Source organism: Hibiscus syriacus, unplaced genomic scaffold, assembly GCF_006381635.1.
Source record: "Hibiscus syriacus cultivar Baekdansim isolate YM2019G1 unplaced genomic scaffold, ASM638163v2 tig00002237_pilon, whole genome shotgun sequence".
NCBI lineage: Eukaryota > Viridiplantae > Streptophyta > Magnoliopsida > Malvales > Malvaceae > Hibiscus > Hibiscus syriacus.
This window is the reverse complement of record NW_024061918.1, coordinates 737,634-753,836: the sequence shown is the minus strand read 5'-3', so window position 1 is coordinate 753,836 and position 16,203 is coordinate 737,634. Positions and strand designations below refer to the sequence as shown.

The 16,203-nt window shown below is 33.5% G+C and overlaps 1 protein-coding gene across 1 annotated transcript; it reads left to right on the top strand.

The window, feature by feature from the left end:
• The first annotated feature begins 6,775 nt into the window (after positions 1-6,775).
• On the top strand, positions 6,776-9,407 carry LOC120141628 (transcription factor BIM2-like). Its single transcript, XM_039156446.1, has 7 exons — positions 6,776-7,095; positions 7,306-7,390; positions 7,891-7,960; positions 8,078-8,173; positions 8,338-8,723; positions 8,922-9,048; positions 9,190-9,407. The coding sequence occupies exons 1-7, from the start codon at positions 6,969-6,971 to the stop codon at positions 9,283-9,285; spliced, it is 987 nt and encodes a 328-aa protein (XP_039012377.1). The 5' UTR covers positions 6,776-6,968; the 3' UTR covers positions 9,286-9,407.
• The last annotated feature ends 6,796 nt before the right edge of the window (positions 9,408-16,203 follow it).

Genomic DNA, 16,203 nt, shown 5'->3' with positions numbered 1-16,203 from the left:
AAATTGCATATACTTACATTACAGAAACATTGAGAAGCTAGATTTCCATGGAAATATCCACTCTCTTTGCGATCCTTGTTTCATCAAATCTATTATCGGAACGTCAAATGAAGATGGTGCCATTTCAGGCAGTAATTGAGGATCATTTCTCACTCTCGCTTGGAACTGCCAGAGATTTACCCCCCAATCCCTTCTTTTATGTTTCCCATTTCATCTTTTCCTCCAATTCGCTTCCTCCCTTTCAGGGGGTTACTTCAATAGAAAGTGCCTGGAGTATCTTGTGCTTAATTTATATGGTTGGTTTAGAAAGTGCTTAAAGAGTTTATACAGTGGATTGAAATCAGTATCTGCATTCCTTTCTCAAACTTTAAATCGTGTTTTTTATGGATAAATACAAAGAAGAAATTGATCATGCTTCTCGTCTGATTTTTACAAGGACTTGTACCTCTATTTTACGCATTTTATAAGAGACGTGTTGGAACTATCATACTTATTTGTTAGAATTTTTGCAAGAAAGTTTTGATTTTAAATATGAGAAAGGTATTTGTAGTGTTTCAAAATTTCAAAACAGCTCCCATCCATCAACAGACAATGCCTGTCTGTAAAAATGGTGTCCATCACTTTATTTGTGGTATGGTAAGAAATCTTGAAAATGGTTGGAGGCTTCATCTACAGCTTAATCAAGTTTCTGATATCACAAGGAAGTAAGCCACCATTGTTGAAGTAGGCCAATTCAACCTGCAATTTTAAAACACACTCACTTCTGGTATTAGAAGCATATAAAACTCGAAAGTATCCACACATTTATATTCAAAACTCGCCCCTAAATCCGAATAACATAAATCAACACATTTAAACTAAGATTTCTGTGATAACCATATCGGGTAAGTTGCATGTTTCAGACAAGATGTACTTCTCTTCATTAAAAAGCAATGACCATGTATAATAATCACATGATAGCAGATGATAAAGCACAATGCATGCTGCGTTACTTTGCACATTAAAAAAAAAAAAGAGTATTCGAAATCATTTGGTACCTCAGGGTCGAAGCGGACAGTGCAGGTGAAAGGCTTCCCATTGTCCGTCGTAACAGTCACATCTTGGCCAGGTCTTATATCGATTATTTTGCTTGGGAGATCTATGGTATAACGTTCACGACCAGATAAGCCTAGTGTGTCTGCGTCCTCACCAGACTTGAAACAAAGTGGAATGATGCCCATTCCTACCAAATTTCTTCGGTGGATTCTCTCAAAACTTTTGGCAATTATTGCTTTTACTCCCTGTTATGCAACACAACAAAGCTACTTGGAAAACATAGTTTAATATATACATAGCATATATAATATATAGTTATACGATAATGGGGAAAGAGAAGCAGTTGTAGTTACTTATTTTCGTCCGGGATTTTATTTAATATATACATAGCATATATAATATATAGTTTGGAAAAACATGTTTGAAAATATATATAATATATAGTTTTAAAAACATTTTTGAAAATATATATAATATATAGTTTGGAAAACATGTTTGAAAATATATATAATATATAATTTTAAAAACATATTTGAAAACATATATAATATATAGTTTGGAAAACATGTTTGAAATTTTATATAATATATAGTTTTGAAAACATTTTTGAATATATATATATATATAATATAGTTTTGAAAATATTTTTCGAAAATATATAATATATAGTTTTAAAACGTTTTTGAAAAATATATATAATATATAGTTTTGAAAAAATAATTAAAATATATATAATATATAGATTTTGAAAACGTTTTTCGAAATATATATAATATATTTTATAATATACTTATTATTTATTTATTTGTTTGTTTATTTTTATTTTTATGTTGGTTTAGGTCCAAGTCCAAGTCCAACAAAGAGTCCATTTGCGTCCAAAATGAGGCCCAATCGGGTAATATCAGCCTGACCCAGCAAGCAAACTTAGAAGCCCAAGTCAACAAGCAAATCCAATGGGTTAGGGTTTTACACTTAACAAAGGGCGCCACATGGTTCATAGCTGTTAGATCAAGGATAGATCAACGGCCCAAATTTAAGATAGTTAGAGTTTCAACCCTAGTTGGATTTGGTCAAAATGATCCAACGACAGATCGAGAAACTCGAAAGAAACCCACCGGCTAAACAACGACCACATACCAACGAAACGACCGAATATGAGAAAAGCGCCGAAAATCGGCCATGCAAAGGAGCCCCAACTAAATCGAGATTGCACCTGAAGATACTTTTTTTTCATTTAAATATTATTTATATTATTATTATTATTAATATTATTATTTATTATTAATATTATTATTATTACAAGCCCAAATCCCAGGCCCAACCAGAACCGGCCCAGACCCAAAAGAAAACCCTAAACATTTAGGGTTTTAGCTAGGGTTTTTAAACCCTAGCTCTAGCCGTCGCCTCAATCTCAGCCGTGGGATCTGAGAGATCCAACGGCCCACATTTATCCCGAACAAACCCTAGTGTAATGATAACCTAGGGACCACGCAGCCGCCGCAGCAACTCCCACCATCTCCACCGCTGCCACGTCTCGTCGAAGGCTTCCAAAAGAGCCACTCCAGCCGCACACATATCGCCCCAACGGTGAGTCACCATTGGAAGTCCGGTGACTCACCAGACTCCCCTCTTTTACCCAGTCCGAGACAAGCGCCGGTGATGGCTATAAAGCCATCACCGAACCTGCAAAGAAGACAACGGCAACCAACAGAGAAAAAAAAAAGAAAAAAAATAACAAGGAAAGAAAAGAGCGAGCAAACCAGCAACCACAAACATCAAAATAAGCAAGGAGAAGACGGAGAGATACTTACTGAGGAAGCTGCAACATCACCGGAGCCTTCACACGTCGTCGGAAACCTTCGAAAACCGAAGGTATTTTCGTAGATTTGCTCCGATCGGGAATGTTTTAAGGGAAACGGTCATCGGAACCATCAATAGGATGGTCCGATCTACATTTAAGTGTAAAAAAAAATTTTCCGGCCACCGAATGCGGTGGCCGGCGATGGGGTTAACGCCGGCGAACGGCTACCGGCCGGTGCTTCTCTCTGTTTTAGAGAGAAGCGAGAGAGCTTTTAAGACTCTCTCAAAGAAGAGAGAGAGAGCGAAGAGGAGAAATGAGAGCTGGCCCTTCGGGCCAGCCGATTATGGGACTTAAATAGCCCTCCCCAAACGACGCCGTTTTGGGGAGGGGTCTGTCTGTAATTAACTAAAAGTTAAACCCTTTCCGCAGCCCTCCTAATTTGTAATCCTTACATTTTAGTCACTAAATCAATTTATAATCCTTTTAATTCGGTTCTTTAATTTTAATTTTATTTATTTTAGTCCTTTATATTAAAATAATATATTTAGGATAAATATCATATTTAGTCCTTTAATTTTAATAATTAATATTTTAATCCCAAAGTATATATTTTTAATTTGATATTCGAATTTTATATAATTTTATTTTAGTCACCAAATTAATAAATAAGAAAAATAGCATGTTTAATCCCTGTATTTTTTAATTAATTACGAATTAGGTATTTAATTTTATTAGATTATAATTTAGTCACTATTTTTAAATATTTTCATTTATTATAAAGTTTTACTGCTTTTAAATATATAGTTCTAATTTTATTTTTATTATTGTTTATTTATGTTTTAATTTTACTTGTTTATATTTAAATATTTTTTATTATTATATAGTCATATAAATATATATAATAAATTATATTAAATCTTAATTTGATTTTACATAAATTATGTTTTTATCATATTTTAATATTTATTTTTCAATATCAAAGAAAAGAGCAGTCTTAATACAACTGGATGTCCTATTCTGGTATTTTAAAATTAAATATTATGATAAAAAAATTATAATTTAATTTTATTATTATAATATTTATTAATATCGAAGAAAAGAGCTGTCTTAAGGCACCTAGAAGTCATTTTATGATATTTCTAAATAAGTAAATATCTTGTTTATGTTTGATATATTTTAAAAAATATTTGAATTAAATAGGATTATAAATTAAATATATTTTGAATTTTTAATAATAGAGACAATTTATAATTAAAAAGTACCAATTTTGGGCGTTGTAGGGGTGCTAATCCTTCCCTAAACGTAACCGACCACGAATCCCTTTTTATCATTAAAAAGAATGAATTTTTGGTTAAAACGCAGATCAGTTTATCTTTTAACTGATGTTTTCTTAAATACTCTTTTAAAAGATATTTTTTTTTGTATTCGACCTACCTGACCCAAAAGGCCGATGGCGACTCCCAAATTATTTTAAAAAACCATTTATTCACATCACTTTTCCCGCCAAATAAATATTTCGTGCCCGGACGAAAACCGGTTACGACAGCATGGCGACTCCGCTGGGGAAGGTCAAACTTTAAAATCAATTGTAAATTGTCTCTATAAGTTGGAAATTAAAAATTCATATATTTAATTTTTAATTCTTTTCTTTCAAATTTTTTATATTATTAATATTTTTTTATTTTTTATTTTATTCAGGTATTAATTATTTTATTTGTCTGTTAGAGGTTTGAAATTATAAGTTTGAAGTGTAATTCATTTTGATCATCTGTTGTAATTTTGCCCCTAAATTTCAAATTGTTTCGATTTAATCCCTGTTTAATGTTTTTATATTTTACAAATTAACCCCTCCTAACTTTATATTATTTCTTACAACTTTCAAATAATATCAATTTGGTCTTGAATTTTAAATTCTTTGCAGTAAAATCCTTTTAATTTGAATGTTATCTTATTTCTTTTAATTTAACTTTTATTTAATTTAATTTAATTTAATTTTTATTTTTTTTTTATTCTAACCCTCATGTTACCTTTTTTAGTAACTTCAGTTTTGACACTTTTTTATAGAGTCATTTTTTATCGACCAGAGGTAAGTAATTCGAACCAAATCTTAAAATCTAATTTAAATTTTCGTAATTACGACAACTGATAAATTAAAATGGTACCGAAATGGCAGTTTAAGGGTGCTAATCATTCCTTAACTGTAACCGACTCCCGAATCCGACATATTTATGGTAAGACACGGATTAGGTAAGAGAAATAAACCGAGGAATCCGGTCAACCTAATTTTTTAATTTTTAAAAAAATAATGATCGGTGGCGGCTCTAACATGTTTATTTAAGTCGAAGCCTAATTCTGGGCCCACTCAAAGGACGGTTGTGACACCTCCATTAATGGTTATTAACGGAGAGTGACCAATTTATTATAAATAGATAATGCTAGTGACTGATTTGTTACTTTTAAAACTTCAGTAGTAAAAACGAAAACTCTCAAACTTCGGTGTGGCTTACCCTATTATTTATTGTTAAAATTATAATTTTGAATAATAAAATTATAATTTTATATTCTTCATTAGACCTTAAAACAGTAAATAATATGCTCATGATAAATAAATAATGAATAAGAAATTGATGCTTATAATAAGATGCATGTAAATGGTGTTGAGAAAAAAAATTATATCTTAAAGGTTAAATTACATATTTAGTATTTAAATTATCAGTTTTGATCTATTTTAGTATCAAAACTTTTAATTTTTTTTGAAACTATAACTAAAATTTAGTTTTTGTTTCATTTTAATACTTATTTAAAATTTAATGTTAAATTTTGAATTTTTTTTAAGCTTAGGTACTAAAACGAATTAAAACTGATAATTTAAGTACTAAATACATTAAGTTTTAAACTGTGAGAGCACTAAAATAAAATAAAACTAAAATTAAAAATTAAAAAAAAATTAAATACTAAAAGAGTTTAAATTGGTGTAGTTTACCCTATCTTAAAATACGTTCATCCCACGTGAAAAACGAATAGGTTTAAAAAGTCTTGGTAAGATAAAACTAATTTAGTAATAAATTAATATGAAAGTCACAAGTCTTCCTTTTGCGCGTAGGCACGAGATTGTAGGATTCAACAGGATCTCTCATATTGTAGGATTCTTGACACGTGTTGAGAAAGTTGCACCTATGAATTCCATTCCCGTTGTTTTATATTTCTATCAATCTGACATCATATATCTCTTCTTTTTTTGACTCAAAAAGCTTCTGGTAGGCTCAAGAGCCATAAGATTGCTTTAGCCATTGCCTGCTTGGTCTTGGCTTTGGTGGAGACAAAGACAACCAGAAATGGAGCTCTTTTATGCATTCAATATCAGTGTTGGTCCCTGCAGTGGAGCTCTCTGGACCAAGATGACATCACACGAACCTCTAGAACAAACTGTAAACAAGTCACCATGACAGGAATATAGGTGTTGTATAATACTGGAAAACTGTGGATTACTATAAATCTCTCTCGTTTCTCATTTTACATTTTTGGATTCCAACATAAAAAAATGATAAATTTAGGTCAAGTGTTGTTACATTTCATGTTTCTGGTGAGTGAAGAATTTTTATGGAGATGTTTGTACTTTTCTGTTATTAGTAGTAAAGATCCTATTCAAATGTATTTGATTGTTGACGCAAATTTAAAGCTATTATGTTCAGGATTCATGCAAGTTATTAATATGCTCATTTTAAAAAAAATAATTTTCGAAAGATTTATCATGTACTTTTATCAGAATTGAGAGGGACAACGTTAATCATTTTCGAAATTTAGAGGGGCTTATGGTGTTTTTTCACCAATTATGCTTCTTTCCCGAAGAGTTATAATAAAGCTAGTGATGAAATTTGTAATTTACCCCAACATTTTATGCTCAATTGAAATAAACCTCACGGGTCATCCATGAACACACCCACATCACCTGCACTGCTGCTCTCGCCGGGAACAAATCAACCAACCAAGAAAACACCATTTTTTTCCTTCCCACTTTCTCTCCAATTCCTTCCTTTATCCATCAAGCTTCATTCTTTTTCAAGCTCCACATTTCGGGGTTTTTTTTCATAGTAATCTTTGTTTGTTTTCGATATCTGAAGAAGTAACACATATGAGAACAGGGAAGGGAAGTCAAGAGGAAGAACAGTACGAGGAAGAAGAGTTTGGTTCCAGAAAACAAGAGACATCTTCTAATCAAACGATGTCTTTAAACGCCATTAACAACAGCACCAACAGCGGTATATTCGATTGGATCCACTCTCTACCCCTCCAGATCCCCTCTTTCCCTTTCTTCTTTATTTTATCACTTTATTTCTAGATGATTGATGCTTGTTTCTCAATGGGGTTTTTTTTCTCCCGTATTTTGTTGAATTTGGAACTCTGGGTATTCCCCCTTGATTTACTGCCTTGGGTTTGCTTTATATACACATTTTTTTATCTGAAAACAGATGGGAAGAACAGGGATAAGGCTAACGCTATACGGTCGAAACACTCGGTTACGGAGCAGAGGAGGAGGAGTAAGATTAATGAAAGGTGTATTATTTTCCATTTCTTCCAGTTTCAACGTCTTGGATTGGGATAGTCTGAGTCTTCCAGAGTTTTGAGCTTTTATCCATGGATGGACAGATGGTCGCCCTTAAAAAATTTTAAATTCTCGTATAATCGTCTTTAAAATTTTATAAGTTCGCACTCTAGCATGGTAAATTTTATAAATTTACTATCTGTATAAATCATCTGAAACCGCAAAATACGGATAGTATATTAGCCGATATTTGAATCTGCACTATCCATTGCCATCCTACCATTTTCGAAACCTGTTCGATTGTGTTAAGAAGCGGTTTACAAGAATGGTTTATTTTGGTTTATATAATGTTTTGACTTGAAACGACACCAGAAGTTAAGATGCTAATGGTTATGTGATGGTGAGATATGATGGTGGAAGAGCGTTTGCTTATTCCTTTGCTAGCTTTGAATTAAGTGCTTGTTGTATGTGAACTGAATAATAATACTGATAAAAAAATTTATGCTTTTAGGTTTCAATTATTGAGAAATCTAATTCCGAACCCCGATCAAAAGAGAGATACAGCTTCTTTCCTTCTAGAGGTAGGTTATGAATCGGCAAATTGAAAACTTTCATATACATCAATTCTGCTTTACCTACTTATTTAAGAAATTTCTGCTTGAAAATTTTGTTAATATGGGATCAATGTTCTTTTGCAGGTGATTGAGTATGTCCAAGATTTACAGGACAAGGTTAAAAAGTACGAGGGTTCATACCAAGAATGGAATTCTGAGCCGATAAAATTGGTGCCATGGGTATGTTCCTGTATTCTTTCCCACCATGGGGTTTAGCTTATTACTGGATTTTTTTTGTATCCATATGATCTTGGGAATAGGATTCTACTTGCTTTCAAGGTGTTAACTGTTAAGTCGTGTTCTTAAGTTACTCGGCATTAAAGATTTTCTGTATTTCATTGTAGAGAAATAGCCACTGGCACGTTCAGAGCTTTGTTGGCCAACAACAAGCTATTAAAAATGGTTCTGGACCGGGGTCAGCATTTGCTGGAAAGTTTGATGAGATTAACAGCAATATGAACCCTACAATAACCACAAGTGAGCAAAATCCACTAGAATCTGATCCTGTTAGAGACACTACGTCCAAAGCTATGGATCAGCAACCTGAGTTTGCAAGCAGGGGAATGCCTCTGCCCGTCCAAGGTAATAACATGCCTGTGCATCCCCTCCAGAGACCAGTCTCTGAGGCTCAACCGACCGAGTGTTTTATTAGCAATGATACTGTGAATCAGCATGAAGATCTAACTATTGAAGGAGGAACAATTAGCATCTCAAGTGTCTATTCTGAAGGGTGGGCTTATCTTCTTTCCTTTTTTATCCTCAATATATATGCACATCAATTACTAGCAAACTTTTACATCAGTTACCAGTTCATTGACCGGATAAAATACTTTCCGGCTAATACGAAACCCCTTCGGGTTTAGGATGCTCTGAAGTCTGAGCTATAGTTTGATAATGTGTTTATGGATTCTGTTCTGATGTTGAGCAGGTTATTGAACTCTCTGACGCAAGCACTGCAGAGTGCGGGTTTGGATCTGTCAGAGGCCAACATCTCAGTGCAGATCGATCTCAGAAAGCATGCTAATAGAGAACTAGCGTCAGGAACTTCTGCTAAGGTATGGCTGAGACAAAGAAAGATATTGATCACCTCTTCTTGGTTGATCTTATTACGGGGTTTATTGTTCCATGTTCTTCTGACTATGTTAACGAAATCAAGTCAAAATACGCAACAACTCTCGTTTTCGATATTTTGACAGGATCCACAGAATCACCCCATTCAAGCAATGACCCATCTTAGAGATGCGATCAACGGAGCGGAACCCGATCATGTTCAAAAGCGGATGAAGAAATAAGATAGGCAAGCTGAGAAATATTGTTGTTTTGGTTTGAGCTTCATTTGGTCATTGTATATGCATGTGTTTGTGATATGAAGAGCGATTGTGTGCTTATATGGAGTGGCTCCTCGCATTTCTGTTTAAGGGATGACCTCTATTATCATGGATGTATCATTCTCATCGTCTTAAATATAATCATGTTTGTTATACACGTAGGATTTTCTTGTTGCTTTCCGGCATTTGACACATGATTCATGCTCTCTAATCATATATTCAAATAAGAAATGACCTCTTATTATATTTTCTTCGATGGAATTCATATTTGTTGAGACTTGATTTCAACTTTCAACTATTTGAATTTAGAACTGATCCAAATTTGAAACTGACATGAACTCGAAAATGTCTTGAATTTCAAACAAATAAATAATTCAAATTTAAAACCATCAGAGTCTAAATTATGTTTGAGATCTGAAAATTTTGAGTCTCAACGTTAAATTGTTAAATCCAAAACATTATAAAACTAAAATAAATAATATAAATCTGAGATATGAAATGATAAAAAAATAAACTAATTTAAAGATTTTTAAATCTCAACTCAAAACCAGTACAACTGTCCAATTCGAGGGAGGAGCTGTGGGGAGGGGCCATGGCCCACTAAATGGTATATTTCTAACTTTAAGCCCTTGATAATCTTAAGTTCAAAAGTTAATGTAATGATAAAATTGTATTTTAGCCTCTTATATCTATAAAGTTAGTGATATATAACAACAACAACAACAACCCTATCCTCATATGCAATGGGGTAAGGGGGAGGGAGGGTAGTAGGTTGCCCCCAACGCCAGGTTGAGAGCAACTTCCGTAGAAGACCTCTGGCAGTCAAAATTGAAAATAAAGATAAAATGCAATGCATGTATAAATAAATACATAGTTGAACAATCTTCATATGCAGCATTCATATGCGCGTCTGTAATGGATAGTAATCCCTGCAAATAAATCCCTGTGAAAAATCTCTACATATAGACAGAAACGTAAGACCCGAATAAATAAATAAATTACTACAGAGGCATTATGTTGAAAACATTTTGATGTTTCGATATAACAAATTAAGTATAAATGAATTTTAAGATTTTACAAATGATTTTCTAAGTATATTCGATTTAATTACTCGAATATCAAATTATTACTCCAAGTCTTCAAGATCAATTTCAAACCTTACTAAATGTGTAAAATTGTGTTTTATACTTAATATATTTTTGAAACAATTTTCATAAAGTATTTTGAACCATTTCAAGCCTAAAATTAATTTTTCAAAGTGATGCACCGATGCACCGATGCACCAATCCATGCATCGATGCACCATGGAATATTTTGAACACCGAATGCATTTCATGCATCGATACACTCAGAGTTTTATGAAAACATCGAATGCATTTGATGCATCGATGCACTCTGGCTATTTTGAAACATCGAATGCATTTCATGCATCGATGCACTCTTAGTGCACCGATGCACTAAGGGTCCAACGGTCAAAATATTTGAATTTTACACTTGATGCACTGATGCACCTTGGGTATGCATTGATGCACTGACACTCCCAACTGATTTTATTAATTGTTTTCACACTTAAACGGCTCTATTGACTCCACTAATCATCCCCAACGTTCAGAATCATTTGAAGGTGTATTTAAACAAGCTTAGAAGCCATTGATCAATAACAAGAAAACACAAGAAACAAGAATCAAGAGAGAATCAAAGAGAAAGCATCAAACCTCAAGTTTGAGCATTTCAAGCCTATTTTTCATTCAATATTCATTTTGCTTTCAAGAACACTACTTGTACTCAATTGTATTCATTTTTAGTGTTATTTTCTCTGTTCTATAATTGTGCAAACAATCTACCTTGTGAGGATTTCCTTGTAAGTTTAAAAATTTGTAATCTTCTCTTTGAGAAAGAGTGTTCTCAAGAATTAGGGTATATTCTTGAGGGTGTTGTAAGGTTATCTCTTTGGCCTCAAAAGAAAGAACAAATTAGTGAATTTGTTGGAAAATCCTTAGTGTGTATAGCTAAGGTAGTGGACGTAGACTTTGGTTGAGAAAGTCGAACCACTCTAAATCGTTGTGCAAATCTTTTCAATTTTCTGCAAAAGCTTCCACCAAAATTTTAATCGCCAATTCACCCCCTCTTGGTCAATTCCATCGATCGATTAACTCAACAATTAGTATCAGAGCCTCACTCATTTGAAGGTTTAATCGCCTATTGAATCGATTCGGGAAGAGCTACATCGATTATCAAGTCATCAATGGCCTCTACTTCAAATGTCGACTCCGGTCTCGATTCGATGCCCGTCAACAAGCCTCATTTCTTCAATGGAACTAACTATGCCTATTGGAAGAATAAGATGATGTATTTCATTCAAGCAAGTGACATGAGAGCATGGAATGTTGTAGAAGACGGATATATCAAGCCTCTCACCCATCCAAGATTGTGGAGTGTAAGAGAGACAAGAATATTCCAGTTCAACTCTAAAGCCATCCATATCATATTTTGTGCTCATGGACCAGATGAATATGGAAGAGTTTCATCTTATACAACCGCCAAAGAAATATGGGATAAACTACAAGTCACTCATGAAGGCACCGACGAGGTAAAATAATCTAAAATTAGTCTTCTAACACATAGCTATGAAAATTTCAGGATGAAACCAAATGAAGATATCAAAGCTATGACGGATAGATTCTCAACGATTGTCAATGGTCTCAAATCATATGGAGAAATCATTCCAAACGAAAAGTTTGTGAGGAAGTTAGTTTACTCACTTCCAAAATCGTGGCAATCCAAGAATACGACAATCATCGAGGTTAAGAACCTAAAATCCTTAATGAAGATACTCATTTTTTCATTTGAATATTATTTATATTATTATTATTATTATAATTATAATTATTATTATTTTATTATTAATAAATATTATTACAAGCCTAATCCAGACTGGACCGGCCCAGTTACAAAAGATCCAACTGGCCCAAACCTAACAGAAACCCTAAAACCCATTTATTATTTAATCTCAGCTTCAGCCGTCGCTCTCTTTGCCAGCCGTTGGATCTAGGTTAGATCCAACGACCCAGATGGTTCCAGATGCAAACCCTAGGGTATGATACCCTAGGACCACGCGGCGGTGCCTCTGCTTCCAGCCGCTCCACGTTGCCGATACTACTGCCACGATGTCCACTAAAGGCTTCCAGAAGAGCCCTTCCAACCGCACACGTCGCTCTACAGTGAGTCAGCACAGGAAGTCTGGTGACTCACTAAACAACCACCTTATTGACTGGTCCGAGAGCCACACCGTCGATGGCTATAAAAGCCATCGACCACCTGCAAACAAGGAGACATCCAACAGCCACAAAGAAGAAAAAAAAATAATCCAACAACCACAAATCACCAAAACAGCAAGGAAAAGAGAGAAGAGAAACTTACCGAGGGAACAACGGTCATCAGAGCCTCTTTGCGCTGTCAGAAAGCCAAAGGTCGAAGGTAAAAAATTTTAGATCTACACATTTCAGTAGTATTTTAGGCTAAAAAAACCTCCGGATTTAGCTTTAGGGGAAACCAAGCTTTAATTTGGGGTGGGTTTTGTAATTTCCGGCCACCGGATGTGGTGGCCGGCGGCGGGTTTGGCGGTGGCCGACCGGAGATCATTTCCCTCCGGTGAGGGAAATTAAGAGAGAATGGAGAGAGTTCTTCTTCTCTCATTTTTGAGAGAGAATAAGAAGAGAAGAAATGAGGATGCTGGCCCTTTGGGCTAGCCGTTTGGAGCTATATATATCCCTTCCCAAACGACGTCGTTTTGGGAAGGGGTATATGCGTAATTTACACGTATGGACAAACCCTTTCCGTAGCCATCTTAGTTTTGTAACATTCCATTTTAGTCACTGAAATCATTTCCTATATGTCGTGATTTAGTCCTTTAATTATATTTTCTTATAATTTAGTCCTGATCGAATATTTATAAATAATTAAGGTAAAATACGTATTTAGTCCTTACCCTTTCAATAATATTTATTTTAATCCTGACTAGTAATTTAGGTACATATTATAATTAATCCCTTAAACTTTATTAAAATTTATTTTAGTCCCGTATTAATTTTTTAGGATTAAATTACATTTTTAATGTATATACTACAAAATATTTATAACTATGGCCATTAATTGTTTATATTCTATAATTTAATAATTAAATTTTATATAATTTTGACCATAAGTTTTATATATCTTGCAATTTAATTCTATAATTGTAATTTCTTTTATATTTTAGTTATTTTAGTTATTTTTATTATTATTACTTAATCATATATATATATATATATATTATTTATTCAAAATCTTATTTATAAATTTAATATAGAATACTTTTTATTATAAGCATGTTTTAATTTAATATTAAAGAAAAGGACTGTCTTAAAGCACCTAAAAGTCCGTTTTCTGATTTTTTACCCTATAAAAAATATATTAATTTTTTATTAATATGTATTTAATATCGAAGAAAAGAGCTGTCTTAAGGCACCTAGAAGTCCTTTTATGATATTTCTTAATAAATATCTTATTTATAAATTAATAGATTTTATTAAAGATATTAATAAATTTGAAATAATAAGATTAAATATATTTTGAATTTTTAAATTTCTAATAATAGAGACAATTTATAATTAATAAAGTACCAATTTTGGGCGTTGTAGGGGTGCTAATCCTTTCCTAAACGTAACCGACCACGAATCCTTTTTTATTTATAAAAAGAATGAATTTTTGGTTAAACGCAAATCAATTTATCTTTTAATTGATGTTTTCTTAAAAACTCTTTTAAAAGATATTTTTTAGGTATTCGACCTACCTGACCTAAAAGGCCGATGGAGACTCCCAAATTATTTTCAAAACCATTTATTCACATTATTTTTCACGCCAAGTAAAAAATTCGTGCCCGGGCGAAAACCAGTTACGACAACTTGGCGACTCCGCTCGGGAACAGTCAAGCTTTTAAAAATCAATTATAAATTGTCTCTATTAATTATAAATTAAAAATTCATATATTTAATTTATAATTCTTTCTTTTCAAATTTTTTATATATACCTATTATTTTCATAGTATTTATATATATTATTAATATTTCATTTTACTTGCAAGTATTTTATTTCATTATTTATTTTTCTGTCAGTGGTTTGAACATTTCTCCTCACACACAACACTTGCATTGCATAACATAAAGCTCTATAATTGAGTTTTGTCCCTTTTAAGTGGGAGTGAAAACGACGTCTTCGTGAGAATTTATTCTCCATGTCAGACCTAGCAAATAACTTTCGGGGTTTATATGCTCTATGTCTTCGTGAGAATTTATTCTCTGTGTCAGGCATAGAGAATTGTATCCCCTCGAATTGAACTTGATCCATTTTAGTCTGTGATGGACTAGGATTGAGGGTTAACAACCCAAGGGGGCACTAACAAGGACAATTCGGGTACCTTTATTCTTAGATCTGAAACCCTGCATATAATAAACCCTAGAAACTCTTCCGATCAAAAACCATGCCGAAATTTTGTCCAAAATAGGTGTACACACAGGAGAAATGAATTCTAACTTTTCCTTTTAATTTATTTATTTTCTTACTGAATAAATTGCATGTGAATTTAAATTATTTAAAGTATGAAGAAAGCATGTTTAAATAAAGATATTTAGGTAGACATCATTATTAAATTAATTTTCCCTTTATTATGTAAACTAATTCATTTTTTGTTCTTTATTTCTTCTGTTTGCATAGCATCATACAGGATAAAAGGCATTGATCCTCGTGTTAATTGTCTCATTGGAAAATCTTCATCCATGGATAAAAAGTGTTCAAATCAAATAGTTCTAAACTCAGAAGTAAGAGAGTGGGCTGAGGACTTACAAAGACAAGGGGGAGATAATCTGCAGGATGACTATGTATCTGAGTTAGCCAGTTATGCTCCAGTTTCGCTAAAAAGGAATGATATGCAAGATTTGCGAGGCATTTGGGAGAGTTGGGACTCAAACAAAAAGTTGCAGTTTTATCAGACTTACGGAGACATCCCATATTTGCTCTATGTCGAAGTTGATGATGACTTACTTCGAGCCCTAATTCAATTCTGGAATTCAGGGTACAATTGCTTCACTCTCAATAAGGAGGACTTGGTTCATACTATTGAAGAGTACACAACTTTGCTACATATAGAAGGGGCTTTGGAGAATCGAATTTATTCAAGGTCAATTAAAACTCAACCTTTTCGAGTTAAATTAGCAAAGATTGCTGGAGTACGAGAGGAATGGGTGTTATCCCGTACAAAACAAAAGGGCGAAAGCGAAGGCATTGCTTGGACCAACATTAAAGAACTTATTCAGAGTCATCCAGACACTAAAGTACGATTCGATCTCTTTGCTCTGGGTATGTATGGTATGGTCATCTTCCCAAAAGTATTGGGATATATTGAAGTTGCAGTAGTAGATTTGTTTGAGTAGCTACCAAAAAGGATTAATCCTGCTTCTGCAATTCTAGCAGAGACTTTCAGATCGTTAAACGCTTGTAGAAAGCTAGGAGGTTGACGATTCTCAGGGTGTACCCAATTGTTATATGTCTGGATCCGTAGCCATTTCTGGAAGACAGAAAAGGTTTCATACCGGCGCTTTAATACTGACTACTCACCATTGAAAGAATTTCTGGAGCAAGAATGGCCGAAAGAAATTACGAAAGATATGTGGATTAATGCCTTTTGAAATCTGCAAAGCGATGACATTGTTTGGCGAGCCCCGTGGCAAATCCAAAGAGAATTCTTTTACAAATGTGGTGATTACAACTGGGTAATGCTGCTCGGATTGTGGGGAGGAATCGGATATGCACCACTTCTGGTCATAAGACAGTATGAAGGTCGTCAAT